Here is a 16,331-nt window from a genome sequence, read left to right as displayed (position 1 = left end):
GCCTTTTGCACTGCAGAGTGCCTAGGGTTTTTCAAAACACGTAACCACAGTGATATTTTTATAAAGGAATGTTCACCTCATGGGATTTTTTTAAGGTGTTCTATTTTTTTTTTCCAAGTTACAGCTTCACTTTATTGTACATGATGTCCAATAAAAAAGATATATGTCTGTGATTGGACTTTGAAAAAGGGCCATGGTGCCTATTCCATTTAAAGGGAATGAAGTCAAGCAGTAAATTTGCTGGTCGCCCTTTTCATATTGACTGTATCTCAGCCAGCAGTTGGTCTTTGATGTTGTAACAATAGAGCAAAGGCAGAGGAGGAGGAGGATTAGGACCTCCATAATATAAAAACAAGTCTGCATTCATCATGGTTTTTATAGAGCACAGCCCATGTCTATTGGAGGTTTGCAGTATAGACTCAATGGTCTGGAGAAGAGAGCAGCAATCTTAACATTTGCAGGTGCCTTACAATTCATCCATAATTACTGCTACTATCTCTTCTTAATTCAGAGTTTGTTTAGGTGTTCAGCATTGAACTTTTTCTATCTTCTTATTCCTTCCTACAGTAGTAAAGCAGATGTAAGTTCAGGGTAGAGCTTCTGGAGTATCATTTTCCTTTACAGGGGTTAATTGTCGTGTTATTTATGAAAGGCTTGCTGCAGCTGGCCAATAGAGTATCTATTCCTCATCTTGTGCTTTAGAGTCCAAGCTTTTTTTAGGAAAGAATAAAGGGGTTGATAAGTATATGTCTAACATTTGTGAAAATATATATTAAAAAGGAAGCTAGGGCAGCCACACACATTATGCCTGTGTGTTGTACTGGAACAATAGCACCAAAGGTTTCAAATGAACTATTTAGCCTGATAGAGTCCTGGAGCTTTTGATATGCATTGAAATGGTAGCAGCACTAGCTCTTGATCAAAACATGCAGAAGGAAAATGGTCGTCCATTTCATGAAGATGTGTAAGGTACCAAGTTTTGCACTAAGTGCTGGTGGGACTAGATAGACTTTGAATGGTGAGCAGAGCTTTTAAAAGGCTGAATACTCTGTAATGCACTGTGGTAGCCATGTGCATAACACTGCAGATATGGAAGGCAGGATGAACGGAGAGTTCCCGGGGACATGACGATGGCAGCAGCAATGAGCCTGGTGCAAGTGGATCTGTATCAGAAGCCCAAAGGCAGCTCTTAGGAGACCATCTGGGGATGCACTAGGTGAAATTACTTTACTGCACCCAATTCCAGTGGCTTTTGCTTAGGGCATGATCCTGAAGTGTCCCAACAAGGCAGAACACCTGGAAGCTTCTCTACCAGACTCCAAAGACACCTGTCCCAAGGAAGGGAAGGGTGGGCGAAAGATGCCAATCTGCAGTGCTTTTGACAGTTCAGGACTTGATTTAGGGTTGGATCCTGTGCCTTCTGGGTGTTCAGATTAGACCTGTGAGTCCAAACTGATGAACAAGTCAACACTTGCTGGCTGAGCTGCGGTACTCCTTAGATGTCTTATCCCACAACAAAATATGAGGTGATTTTATATTTATCAGCAAGTCAGTGCTGAGCAAACAAACCCTGCCCAGGGCTCTCCCCAGGGTGACTGCGTTCTGTCCTCAGCCAAAGCACTCCACAGTATTGGTTTGGTATCACCAAACACACAGCTCTTCAGTGAGGAATATCTTCTTTTATTTAACATCTACCATGATGGCCATTAAAAGGGCAACATCTGGTGCAGAAAATGCACACATGCTATTTCTGCGCTCTGCTGTATATCTCCTTCATCAGGCCCAGATACAGCAGTGTCTTAGCTGTCTCTGTTTTCCCTGGTACGCCAGCTATGAAAGCAAACTACGTGAGGCTTAGCCAGTATAAGGTGGGAGTTCTGGCTAGTTAGAGGCATCACCTAGTGTTTAAAAGAGTTTGCCCTTGAGGGATCAATAGCTCTGAAAAAGCTGCTGAAATCCTTCAGTGGCAGTGACTTTGATTCTTGCTCTTCTTTGATCTAGCATTCATGGCTTTTTGAATCACGTAAATCAGAACTGCCTTTCTCACCTACCCATCCCTCTTTCTTCTTCTCCTGCCTCTATCCTAAGAGGATCATTTTTTCATGCTCTTAGGAATATAGCTATGGCAGTCTTAACATCAAAATAAAAGGAGCTAATTATTTGCATAACATCAGAGTAGGGGCCAGATTAGTACCACCTCTCCGATTTTTTTTTATCCTATTGAAGTCTTCCCACAATAAAATACAAGAGGAGTTTGCAGCTGAAATCGTGTATTTGTACGCGTATGGACTAAGTGGGGGAAAAGAGCTGTATATGCCAATTCCCCCATACGCACTGCTGCCATTGGTAAAAGGAGCCACAATTACATTGCAATCAGGTTATAAACCCTATAATACTCCCATGACAATTATTGACGTTTACTTGTAAGAGCCGTATGAGGAGAAAAGATGTATATTTATCTCTTTAGCACAGTTAAGTAGGTGGGAGTGAGTTCTGTGCCACAGCCTACCAGGAAACGCTCTTCCATCCTGCTCTGCAGCGTGTCTGCTCTATAGCTTTGGAATCTCGCTTTGTACAGAAGCTGCTCTCCCTCCCTGGGATCTGGCATATCAGCTAGGGTCCCGTCTCTGTTCCTCAACACAAGAGGTTAGCATATCTCAAACCTGAACTGCTTATCTTTCCTCTTCTACCTTGCTGCTGCATCTGGCTGCTGGGACTAATCTAAAGATGCATTTGGCCCGCTCCATGCAGTTTATTGTCAGTGGCGTCTGGGTGGCTTCAGGCACATGCTAAGATTATAACAAGTTTGAAAAATAAAACCATTTATACTAAAAATAGCTCAGAACTAACTAGTGATCATGGGGCAGAGGGGAGACAGAAATGAAGATATTTTCTTTTCACGTAAGTGTCAGATTCAAAAGCATCTGCCTTGTTCAGTATATGTATGGTATTCATTTCCTGTCTGCAGTCGATTGGAATGCCCCCCGAGTCGTTTGAAATTGAAAATCGAGTCATGCTTCTTTAATCAGCTCTAGGAAATAGCCCCCCTCCCTTACTGTTCTAAGAAAATTTATATATACATGCATAGAATTCATAATACAAAAGGCCCACACTTCTCTCCAGGGCAAATCGTTTCTCTCTCCCCTCTTAAACGGAGAAGGGTCTTCACATTGTCTTGTCACAGTGTACTGTGTATCTACTTGCTTGCTCTTCTTCCCCATAATGTCACTGGAGGGAGGCCTTTCTCTTGTGTATCTCCTTCCTCTTGTTTCTTTCTCTTGTTCTGTCATTAGGGCAGTTCACGGAGATGTAGAGAGAGGGCATGATGTCCACTGCTGATGTCTAGATACAAAAATAAGACAGCTATTGCGTGTACAGATGCCATTTATGCTAATGACTTCCAGTTGCTCATGTATCAGTCTCCAAAGTTTTCTAAACAGAGAGGGTAAAACTGTACACTCAGGCTTGAAAGAATACTTCCCTGCAGGAGCAGAGGTGCGTGGTCCTGAGGCAACCACTCAGATTTCTGCTGCTGTTTTACTGTGAACTCCTGGGTATAGTAACAACCCCTTCCAGCGAGTGTTGTGAGGCGTAGAGTTGGTGCATAGATATTGAATGTAAACAAGCGCTGCCTTTCCTCTGCCTTCACCCTCTAACTTCCATCAAAAGAAACACGAGTATTGGTGGGGAAGGCAGCTAAGGGAGGGTCAAGTAAATTATCTCGCAGTGATTTGATGGTGTGTATGTTTTGAGCATCAAGAATCAAGTGATTTGCCTTTTTTCAGGCACAGAAGTAGTATTGCCAGAAGCACAGGAAACATCATGTTTTTGGAATATAACACTTGTCTGCTTTCTTGCTTTCCTGTTATTAGCTTTTGCTTATGTGATGAAGTCATCATGTAACTTTTAGTCCACAGGGACTAAACACTTTCTAGTCTCTAAAAACATCTGCCAGCTAACACAGCCAGAGTCATAGACACTTTGGAAAGCATAGGGTGGATATTCAGTGGCATATGAGAGGGAGACACAGAGGCTGGGAATAGCTGTTTCTTGGAAACTAACAGCTGAAGGCAACTTTGGAAATTGAAAAGGTTTCAAGTAAGGTTACTCTTTTGGCTAGGGAGAGATGAAAACTTCATTTATTAAAGCCGGTTCACCTAGTGAAATCCTAGCCGTAGTGATTTAGTGGAATAAACTTGCAAAAGGACCTAGTTTAAAACCTATGAAAATAATTTCAGATGTATGTTTGTTCTCTTTCATTTACACTGACTTTGTGTGTGCTGGTCTGCAAAGCCTGACCAAAAAGTTGAGTACAAAAAGTTTTAATATTCTGGATTTCCTTTTGCTTTGCGGGTTTGATTGCAGCTTAAGGCAGATTCTGTTGGAACCCTATGTATAAATTATGATGCAGATGTCAAATGATGGGTGAGATTGGACTTGTTTGATTAAATTTAGCCATAGTATAAACGGATTCTATTTAAAGCTTTATTATACTACTGACTTTATGCAAGTATTTTATAAAGCCTGAATAGAATTGAAACTTTCAAAGGATTTGCAGTTTGGCACCACAGATTATTGGCGAGGAATTGTTAGGCTATTCTTCAGTTGTACGTTTGCCTGTTCAACCGCTAAATCAGTGCATCCTGTATGGAGAGCTCCAGCCAGGCAGTGATTACAGGGAAGCTCTTCAGAGTTGTGAAGAACAACTAAATGTTTACCACCAACTTAGGCAACTGAAAATATGTGTTAACTACAAGCAAAACTTGGCACTGAACATCTGTCAAAGCCCTACACAGTTTTAATTCTGTGCGCTTGGCCGTCCCATGGATGTTTGAATATCTGCTGAAGAACAAAGCACCAGTGTGTAGCATGTTAGAAAATTAGCTAAAGGGCCTCTGTTTTTTTCCAGCAGACATTGAGCTGCAATCGCCACCAAGTCCTTTTTATTATCAAAGTGTTTATACGAACTGGCAGTTCTTCACCTCCAAGCTGAACTATACTGTTTGTATTTTCCAGCTGAAGGAAAACATTAAATACAAGCAAACAACAGAGCATAAAAAATAGCTGTGCTGTGAAATATGTGTCCACAACGTGTAGCAAAAGGTTGCCAGATCTGGGTATAATATGGTTGGTTTTCTCCTTAAGCTTTGAGGAAAAAATATTGTTCAGATGAGGACCAGGAAGGTTGGTGAGAGAAACTCCCAACCCAAGACTGAACGAAGGATGGACCAAAGCTTGACGACTGCAAGTGAATAAACAGGCTCAGTAGGGGAGGAGCGGTGGTAGGGCTGCTCCAGCACTCATGATCAGTATCAGTTCAGATGGTTCAACAAGGCAGCAACCTTTTCCTCCACTGTGGAGGGCCCTGTTGTAGTGTTGGCCATGTGCCTTGAAAGGGTGGTGTGGGGCTTACTAGACCTTAAATGTAAAGGGAGCCTTAACGCTACTACTCTAGGATCTCTGCAGTCGTAACGTAAGTCCTGGCTAAGTTCTCAAGATTTTCTGTGTAGTTCTTAGGGCTAGAAGTTTTTAGTGTAAATTCCCTAAAATTCAAAAGCTGTGATTCTGAGATAAATGTGCCCAGATGCTTTGAGATTCTGCTTCTACTGTAGGCAGCTCCTGAGAGCGATTTCAGCATAGGGCAAAAATCAGCTGTGGTGGGCTGGGTATATGCTCGGGCATCCCAAGCACCTCACTGCCTAACTGCTGCCACTGGCACCCAACATCTCAGCTGTCTACAGAAGACCTCTGCGCCAACAGTGATGGCAGATCGACATATCTACTCTGAATTTCTGCTGTCCTAATCGCAACAGTATTTGCGGCTCCATCATGTTCTCCCCAGAAATAAAATCACTTCAAGAGCTGTACAGCCCCTGAAGCCCCATAGCAATACGCTGTGGGATGACTGGGTTTGGTCTTTGCATAGCCACTTGGTCACACGTGCAGATGTACAAGTTAGAAAGAACTGAATACAATGCTATTTTACTAATTTCTATTTTTTTAAAAATAGACCCTGATAAACAGAACTTTATTATTATTATTATTATTATTACTACCAACTGTAATCAGTGATTCATCTTCTATTTACACAATGTTTAAAGCAGATGCTCTATTTTGGAGCTCCTTACTGAAAACAATTGTGTACATGCAAGCCAATGTAGTCCATTTTAAATGATTGACGAACAGTGATTATTATTATTACAACAATTAATTTGTGCAGCTTTCTAAAGACAAGTAAGGCCTTTCACTTCATGATATATGTGAACATGAAGGACAAGAACATTTTAAGAAAAAAAATGAGAGTGTCTCAGTAGCTGAGTGGCTCAGGTGACACCCCTCTGGTCCGACTTCTTCCAGAGACAGGAACCATCAGTGACTCCTTGGAGCAAACCGGAGCTGTGAGGCTCATACCATCGCCTGCTTTCAGCTAGTCACACAGAAATTAAATATGAACCCAAGAGATTTCCCTGTTAAATGAGAAAGCCAAGACAGAACTAAGAACAGAACAAAGGTTTTTCTGACTGCCTGGACTGTATGTGGCATTAATCATAAAAGAATTTTTTCTCTGTGTATCTCTGATAATGCTTTTCAGCTGTTAACTTCACTGTCTGCCTATCTAACACTGTCCTCGTACCTCTTACTGCTAGGTCCTGTGCTGCTTATACTCATGACAGACAAAAGAATAAATAAACTCCAGGAATTAGATCGCCCAAGTTCATTACAGATCTTGGATCTGCAGAGGTGAAAGTCTCATGCAGTATCCCGGTGTGTTACTCAGCCTCCCCAGACTGGTTAATTTTAAAGTGATCATTTAGCACTAACCTGGAAACACACGACAGCCTCCAAAATCAAAACAATCTGTTTAGGCAGGTGGGAAATGAAACCAGTCCTAATGGCTATAATGGTTTTCTGTGAAGGCCCCAGGCCTCATTTTGTCTCTGATAGCAATATAATCTTTTATAGCGTCTGTGAAGTTTCCTAATAAATGAACGTTCCTTGTTGCTGGTGGTTGAAGATGCTGTACAGGTGCATCATGAAAGTGCATTGACAGACTGTCGGTTTTCAATTCAAGACCTCTTGTCAAGATCATTTTACAAGATATTTCAAAGGAGTATACGAGAAATAAAAAAGCAGTGTAGCTGCAGCAGGGATTTAGTAACAGATTCCCTTGCTGTCTGGGAGCTGTTAGGGATAAAACTTGCATCAGTTTTCCCAAATTCTTTCAACTCCATAATTAGCAGTGCTTGCAAATGTGCCGTTAGTTTGGCAAGTGGGGAGGGAATGAAGGAAGGTAGGAAGGATGAAGGACAGAGAAAGAGCAGCTGCTCCAGAATATTTTCTGTATCGCCAGTCATTCCTCACTTATTCTCTGTCTTGGTTGTTTTTCCAAAACTGGAAATGGGATTAAAATAAGGAAGAGAGGAGGGAGATGGATTCCTCACCTGCTAAAAATGCAGAGAAATTCCCTTTTTCCCTAGTTTGGTATTTTGACAAGTTCCCATTTCTGTTTAACTTCTCCTTGGGAAAGAGAAACGGTACGCTTCCCTGCAGCTAATGTCTAACGTGACAGAGGCAGTGGAGGGGATTAAAATACCCATTTGATTATTGAAAAGTTAAACTGCACTAGCGGATAGGAAATTTTTCCTGCATGCAGGGTTATCTCTTGGTGTCTAAAACCCTGCCATGGTGCAGGTCCCACCTGGAGCACCAACATTTAAAGTTACCCTCACAAAAGCCCTGCGAATTGCTCTTCCTCCCTGGTTTATAGATGGCCACAAAGACACTGAGGGGTACTGAATTTTTTTCAGTGATGGGAGTGGCAAGCTGTGCCAGTCTGTATTACAACCAATGTGGCAGATTCTCTCTCTCGCTAGGGTTTATTTTGTTCCCTTGTCACAGAGCTGTGAATAATGTGTGCCTGCCCTTATATACTGTCCACACTTAGAACACTCAGAAATCCTAAGCTGTTTTTCTGTTAGGAACTTCTATAAATATCTGATCCCATGGGGCAGCAGAACTGTAGCTGACAGCAAGCATGAGTAACCCCTTAAAAAGCATCTTAATGGAAAGTTTAAAAGTTGTGAATAATCCTGTTAAATGAATGGGGGGAAAAAAGTGATTTATCTTAAAATATTTAGAGCAGATGCATCACTTGAGTGAGAAACCAATGTGCCTGAATTGGAAATGTCATAACTTCAGAGAAACTGAGTCACTGGTTCAGAATGAAGTGACACAGCTTTTAAAGGAAGGCAAGCAACACTGCTTTCCCAAAAGCAATCGGGCATACAAATTGTGTACACCTAAAAATAAATAGTGTGAAGTATAAACATGCAAAATAACGTAGAAATGAGATGAATACTCCCCCCCCAAAAAAAAAAATAAAATTAAATTTTATCTACTAGCTTTGGATCACAAACGCTGTTTTCTTCAGAAAGGATGCTGGCATTGCAGAAAGGACACACTTTTCCCTGCTAGATTGGCCTTGGAAGATCCTTTGCTTGAGTTAAGGCAGTAGAAAGAGTCAGCCCATAGTCCCTTCACATGCAGTTCAAGCTTACTTTTTATTAAGCTTTTTACCAGAAATATACATTTTTAATAATATTGCAAATCGGCTTAGACACCACACCACGAATTATCTACCTAAAAAAAAAAAAAATGGGCATTCTGTTCATTTTAGTAAGTGGAAACAAATGGTCTTTTGCTCATAGTCCTATGATCAGATAACTGAAATGATTGTGCATATTGAGCGGTTCTGTTTGCTCATGTTGCAGTATGACACAGAAGCCCCAAGGAGGCATAGCGTGGGCTCGTCCCAGCCAGAAAAGCACTGCAAGAGCTAACATTGCTTTTAGGCAGAGGACAGTTTAACCTGTGACATTCCTGCCAGGCGTTAGTCAACCCTGCCATTAGAAATGCGTACCTAACGTTGAACCAGAGTCTTCTGATCATGTCCAGCCTGAACGTGCAGTGCGGTCCATCCCCTTCCTCACTGCAGCAGCCTTTGGTATAGGGCAGTTCTCATGTTGTTTGTGTCCCCCCCTTTTTCTTTTTATCATTAAACAACCCCAACTCGTTCAGTCTGTAATTAATGACAGTCCCTGCCCCAAGCAGCTTGGTAGTGGGCCCGATCAGCTTGATGTCATTACTTCACCATGACAATTTTCTAACTAACTCCATGTGATATTCCATCTGTCTGACACTATTAAAAACTTTTTATATAGCCCTTATTATTGTAGTTGCTGAGCTTCCCGCAAACATCACAGTGAGGAAGGGAAGTGCTCTTATCCTCACCAAGGCACAGACAGACCATGACCTGCCAAGATCACACAGCGAGTCTTATCAGAGACTTAAACATAGGTCTCTAAAGTCCTTGGCCAGCTCTAGCTGTATGGTGTGCTAACATGGAGAATCAAGATGCTCCTGAAGTGGAAAGCAGATAGGGAAAATATGAAATTGTATGTGAGAATATTATTTTTTAATAAAATCTCACTTTATTTTTAATAAAGATAAGATTATGGGCATGATACCCCAGCAAAAAAGTAGTTAAATACCACTTTTTTTTTTTTTTTTTGTTCCTGTCTGAAGTAATTTAATAACAGCACAATTCCACCTTGTTGTTAGTCAGACATAACTGAGAAGCCATTTAATCCTCATGTGCCAAGACATTTGCAGTTAAATTCCGTGTTAAGTTAAAGCCGTAGCATATGGGTAAGGAACCTAAAGTTAACTAAGTGGCCCTCAATTTTGTTTCCCAGAGCTTGCCACTGTGCGATTTGCTTTCTACTTTATATTGACTAAGGGGTGTGTTAAAGAGTGGGTGGCCCACCAAAGGCATCTGAAGGTCCTACCCGGTGTTCTGCAAAGAGAAGCTTTCTTGGTTTAGCCTTCAAGCAATACAGACTGTCAGGAGCAGATGCATTTTTAGCACTGCACACGTACACTAATTCAGAATGAACTTTCTGCATCTGTGCTGTAGATAGATGTATAAAAGTACCCTTTTGGCACTTTCAAAGTGTAACCATTCTGATCATGAAAATACCAAGATGACATTGATTCTGCTAAATCTGATTTTGCTCTTTATAAATGCAGTGCAGCGAGGAGGAGAGAGGAGAACCACCTTAGTTTTTGCTTGAGATAATTTCACCTAGTCCCAGATTAGCTCTTAAATCTTGGTTTATTTAACTCATTGAATATTTTCCTGTAATGTGCACAGATTATATTGTAAAATCTCTTCAAAGATCAATTTAGAACCTTCTAGGCAAATAAACACAAAATAAAAGAAAAGGCATTGGAATTGTTATCTCTCTGAGAGCTTAACAAAAGGTATGCTAGCTTAATTTGAGCCAGGGGAGCTGGATGGAGATTGCGTTTAACCAGAAATGCTGGCAAAAATATGCCTCAGTAGAGCCAGAACCACATGTGGCCATTCCACTTTAATTGCGCTTGTTTTAAAAGATAGGTCTTTAACATTTACCCTCTGCATGCTTGCTGTCTCTTTATGAACTGAAAATAAAAGCTCCCTGGGTAGTCATACGAAGACCTCAAGCCTAAAATTTCTCAGCTGAGTCAAAAGCAAAACCTGTGTTGAGTCTGCCCCACGCATTTTTTTGTAGCCATAAGATTTGACTTCTCTGCTGGTTTTTTTCCCCGAGTCCCCAGGCCAGTCCTAACTCAGGGAGCGAGTGTTTTGATACTAAATGTATCTCTCTCCTTGGTGAGGTCAAAGGCAGTGGCAGCAGTGCTACTGGTTTGAAGGCAGCCTGCTGTAACATACTACAAAACCCGAAAGTACGCGCAACAATAACAAAAGCATTAACCGCTGACCCACAACTTGGTGAAATTCAATCCCACCATTAGGCAAACATGAAAATGAGATCCCAGAGGAAGGAAGGTTCAGATGTTCAAGACCAGAGAAATTGGGTGAGGAACACAGACAAGGAGATGGAAGTCATTGCAGACCGAGGAGAGAGGGAGAGGTTGCCAGTTCAGCGGTAGGATCTTTTAATACCATGAATTTCAACGTGCACTTGGCAGTCAGTGGTTTTGCTCCACTTTGGAACAAAGCAAACTAAAATGATGGTAATAAAGATAGCCTTCACCATTTTAGGGACAGGTTTAATGTGATATCATTTGATTTTCCAGGGACTGTTTCAGAGCTTCCTGGTTCCAGATTTGCTTTAAGTTAGTTGCTTGTGTCAGTGTGTAGGTGTTCACCGCAAGGCTGGAATGTTACAGGAACATGAAAGAGCTAAGCACTCGAGTCTGACTCAGTTTTATCTTGTGTCAGATGGTTACAGATTTGCACTGCTGTAACTAAGTATATTTCAGTGAGAGTCGGGAGCCAAATTCATGAGCACCCTAGAAAATACCGGTCATAAATCTTGTGTGTTTCAGTAACGAGCCGTGGGTCTGTGTGCTATAAGGTTTTCTGTACGCACTCTGCAGCCATGGTTGGGCCACTGGCAAGACTGCATGATCTCTCAGTTGTTGTTATAGTGCGTTGTTTTTTTCCCCAGAACACGCTCACTGCAGATGACCGTTCTCCAGCAGACAGCTTCACACTGAACCCTGAGGACAGACGAGAATACCCTGATCTCCAGGCTGCCCACCGGCCGTTCCCTAAGCAGCGATTCAGGCAGGAAAATGGGCACACGTCCTTGCAAAGAGATGGACCCAGATCTTTCCTCCTGGATCTCCCAAACTTCCCTGACCTGTCAAAAGCAGATATCAATGGGCAGAATCCCAACATTCAGGTACAAATTTATGTTAACGTGATTTTTTTTTATGAGCCGCACAAGATTATTTCACTGAACCAAGAGAACTTTCAGCCTGGCTTCCAGGACATGCAGTCAGAAGATCCTGTCTCTCTACCAGTAGCACCAAGAGAGAATGTATGTAATATACATTCTATATATGTATAAAATATATATATTGTCTTAAGTGAATGCACAGATTTCAATTTTTTTCTGAATTTCTCTTTGGATAGTGTTGATTGTAGAAGTGTGGGTATCAGTATGGACCTATTTATGCTACTAAAGCCATCTTTGCTATTGCCATTTTGGAACATATGCTCTTCTTTGATATTAAATGGGTATTTTAAATTCTGTTTTCAATTCTCTGTTGCAAAATTTGTTTGTGAACAGATTCTCTTTTGGCGTGCTATTATAAAATGCAACCATCCTTGAAAGTTATAAGAGAACAAGTCTTTAAGTTTCAGCTTAAAGTTAAATTTCAGTCTTCTGTATGGAAGCAAGACTTAGAGTTAATTTCTGCAGCAGCTGCCCGCAGTAAAAAAAAGTTGTCTGCAAGAAACTTTGTTATATGTTATTCCTCAAACTGTTTTTGGGTTTGGAATGGTCTCTTACAAGCCACTTGCATCTTGAAACTTCAAGGATTAGAAAGAGGAAAAAATGAGTGATTTGTTTTTAATTCAGAGCCTTAAAGCAAAATTGGCATTAATAAGCAGTCTTTTCTAACCAAAACAATAAATCGAAATGTTGTTCTGTCTAAGATGTGCTTATAAAAACAATACACTAATAGAACTGGTTTTCTGGTTAAATTAATTCCTGGCTTCTTATAGTCCCCCAGCCCACAAAATTACCATCCTTTTGATATGTCTAAGAAGTACGTACGTAAAGATGTAATAGATCTGTTGGTGAGAGACCAACATAATCAGGCGAGAACAAGCTGTCTCCAAGTTGACATTCCATTACGTCATAGATGGCTTGCTACCTTAAGAAGCCTAGCAGATTTGGATCAAGCGTGGGTCCAATACTTGACGGGCCAAGGTGGTAAACATGTTCAACGTGTGGTGACTGTCCACACCCCTCACGCTAAGAGAAGCCTTCCAGAAAGCCTTGGGAAGGGAAGGTAGGGAAGATATAGAGGCCCCAGATTGTGGCATGAGGTAAGTAGTGTAACACCATCGTTTGAATGAACAGTATATAAACCGCAGAGGAGGACAGGAGAAAACAAAAACCTTCTCTGATTGGTAACAATATTTAATGTTTTGACCCAGGGAATAGATAAATGAGATGGAAACATTTCCCTGGCTTGTCTTTAAAGTAACTGCTGCTGCTATGACCTCTTTTTCCACCACCTGATCTTGGAAATGTGTCAGCCAGCTATCAGCAGTTTTGCTGGACTTGGAGAACTGGGAAACCCAGTCCTGTAAACTGGAAAACACTGGGCAACATTAATCCCAGAGCTCTTGGGCACAAGGATCATCTCTTTCGGAAACAGGCTCCCTAAGTTCTGCATTATATTTAGACTGCTTACTTAGGTGCATAAATAGGGATATACAAAGCTGCTTTAAGTTCCTGGTTGACAGTCCTGCAGCAGGTCAGGCCTCATGGAGATAAATTAATTCATTTATCCCATTTATCTCCCATTAATTCATTACAGAGTTAATTAAAGTTTATTTCTTTGCCTAAAGGTTGTAAAAGGTGGCCTGCTCTTTGGGGGAGGACAGGATTATAGTGAATTCTTGCTCATTAAACAATACCGTACTCATCTGAATGGAAATAATGATGACACTTGTTGACTTGCAAATTTCTCATTGTCTGTTTGGCAGGTGAAAGTGGAATCAATACTCATTTTTCTTTTTGCCCAATGGCTTCGGGCTCTGTAAGTTAGAATCCCAGGGCTGTGAATTTAAAAGTCCTCATAGGACAGTGAGGTTGGAAAGGAGAAAAAAGCCTGTGTGTGTGAATCTAGTACAATGGGCACGTTTACCTCTCAGAGACCCACAGCTTCTTCTCCCTTCTGCTAGTACAACTCTACTTAGACCAAAAATAACATGTTTAAGAGTAACTATATCTGGAAATTTTAAGAACCTAATAAACAGATATAAAAATCAGCTTGAAAAAGCAGGTTGAAAAGATACTGTTGCGGTTTGGCCGGGCAGGCATCTAGAACGACCACACAGCTGTTTGTTCACTCCCCCCTCACAGTGAGATCAGGGAGAGAATCAGGGGAAAAAAGTAAAATTCATAGGTTCAGATAAAAACAATTTAATAGGACAGAAAATGAAGGGATAATAATAACAATAATAATGATGGGGATGATGGAGATGATGATAAAAGAACATACAAACCAAGTGATGCACAATGCAATCGCTCACCACCTGCCAACTGATGCCCAGCCACTTTCCAAGCAGTGGCCCCCCCAGCCAGCTTTCCCCCTAGTTTATATACTGAACATGACATCATACAGTATGGAATATCCCTTTGGCTAGTCTGGGTCAGCTTTTCGGCTGTGTCCCCTCCCAACTTCTTGTGCAACTCCCCACCTCCTCGTTGGCAGGCCAGTATGAGAAGCTGAAAAGTCCTTGACTGCTTGGCAACAACTAAAACCATTAGTGTGTTAGCAACATTATTTTCATCCTAAATCCCAAACACAGCACTATACCAGCTACTAGGAAGAAAATTAACTCTATCCCAGCCGAAAGCAGGAGAGATACTCCAGTGTGCTCTCTTTATGGCCATTCCTTCTCTGGTTTCCCGTGAGAAGGCAATTGCTGTATCATGCCCTGGTTGTGTCCTCTTTCAGGGAGCAAGCGGTGGCTATCAGAACACCATCACAGGAATTCAGAAAATTAACATGTCCCCAGGCTACTACTGTATTTATCAGGTGATAATCGAATATAAGCATAGTGGACTGTACTCTAGAAAAACCTCAGAAACAACAGTCAGAGCTGCAGTAATTCAAATGCTGTTTGACTCTTTGCATGCAAGACCAGAACAACACTCTTTCTGTGGCAGTCTAGCCTTGTAAAATCTCCCATCATTTCAAGTGGCATTTTGTGCTCTAGCATTGCTTCCACACTGGTGGAAGAGGGTAACTGCAGTACCTGCTCTTGAGCAAAGGTTGGCTGTTTGGTTTGGGGGTTTTTGGCTTCATTTTTTTTTTAGTCATTTTAACTATTCTGTCAATGCCTGGAAGATTTCTGGAAGAGAAGATGATACAAAAACTGATCACACATTTTTTCTCTGGATTTCCTCTCGCATGTGGAAAAAAATCCCTTTCATGTAAGTCTGTGCTTATTTGACAAACTAGCCAAGGGATGCCTATGCAGACCTTGTAATTGGCAGGGTTATTATCCAGAGTAAGACAGAATTGTTCTTACTCCTGAGTAACAGAATGAAGTCACATGGGGGTGTGCATAGGAACCTGCTTGTTTTCCATTTCTGATGGATTTTTCTCATCCATTCCAACCACCCTTCTACAACCTCTCAGTTCTTTGCAGCCAATCCTCTGGAGCCTGATGGTTCAACTTGCAATTGAACTTTGGCTCTCGTCCCTCGTCCCCTTCTCTTTTTATTCCTGGTTTCGCAGGTTTCTGTACTGTAACAGGTAGTGTGCTGCTCTCCGTTGTCCCATTGCTTTGCTGCTCTCCTAGCAGTGCTCGACACCATGACAAATGAGAAGGGAAAACTCCTTACTGTTTGTGGGACAAGGGCATTCTGTTGATATTGATGCTCTTCGGAGACCTTGACGCGATCAAATTTCACAACCAGTATACCTGAAACACAACTGGGTGAGTTCCAGTTGTGATGGATGTGTTAAACATTTTGGATGAGGAGACAGGTTCTGGGTAGGAACTGGGCAGCGTTAGGTAGGATTCCTGTCCTAAATACCATGTGGATGTGCCCTGGAAAACTGAAGTAAACTAGTATACGATTAAATCTGGTTTGATTATTATCCTTGCTGTGAATCATGGGATTGGTAATAATTATAGGAGTGATTTTAAGCCAGAAGTTAATGCTGCCTGCTTGGTGACATGTTGTCTTTATCACTTTGCATGAGGCCTGTGGGCCATATCCACCAGTCATACCACTCCAGTGCTGCTATGTGAACTTTATTTATGCTCTTTGATAGCTACTCAGTTTCCATCTTCCCTTAAAAAAAAACCATCTACACAGAACCACCCACTCTAGGAACATACACAGCTACAGAGGAAAAAGGCTGCATGATCTGCTTTTGAAAAACAACTGCAGACTTAAACCCAACTCTTCTCCAGGTTCATCCATGGCCATTTCCCTCACCTCCATCTATATCATATGTCACTTTTAACACAGATGTATTTTTTTAGGTAGTATTTATATTTGTCATTTGAAGCTGCTGGTTTCACTGCACTGGAAAGCAGCACCCTCTTGGGTCACAACAGACTCAGCAGTACCTGTAATACTGAGCTCTGACCATTGCATCTCATCCCTAATCTACCACAGTAGGAACTGGAGGGCTCCAGTAGTGCTTATTTCTTGTAATGCCTTTAAGGCTTAATAGTTTAAGGTAGTAGCAAAGCAATTGTCCCTATCATTAAATTAACA

At 41.5% G+C, this 16,331-nt stretch overlaps 1 protein-coding gene across 1 annotated transcript in view; it reads left to right on the top strand.

Moving 5' to 3' along the window:
* ISM1 (isthmin 1) overlaps positions 1–16,331 on the top strand; it is a 43,365-nt gene that overhangs the window by 11,132 nt on the left and 15,902 nt on the right. Inside the window, exon 3 of the mRNA XM_054822426.1 lies at positions 11,517–11,753. Within this exon, the coding sequence (XP_054678401.1) occupies positions 11,517–11,753 (237 nt within the window). The remainder of the gene's footprint in view (positions 1–11,516; positions 11,754–16,331) is intronic.

Source organism: Grus americana, chromosome 3, assembly GCF_028858705.1.
Source record: "Grus americana isolate bGruAme1 chromosome 3, bGruAme1.mat, whole genome shotgun sequence".
In the NCBI taxonomy this organism is placed as follows: domain Eukaryota; kingdom Metazoa; phylum Chordata; class Aves; order Gruiformes; family Gruidae; genus Grus; species Grus americana.
Note: the sequence above shows the minus strand (reverse complement) of the source record. Positions and strands in the feature narration are given on the sequence as shown.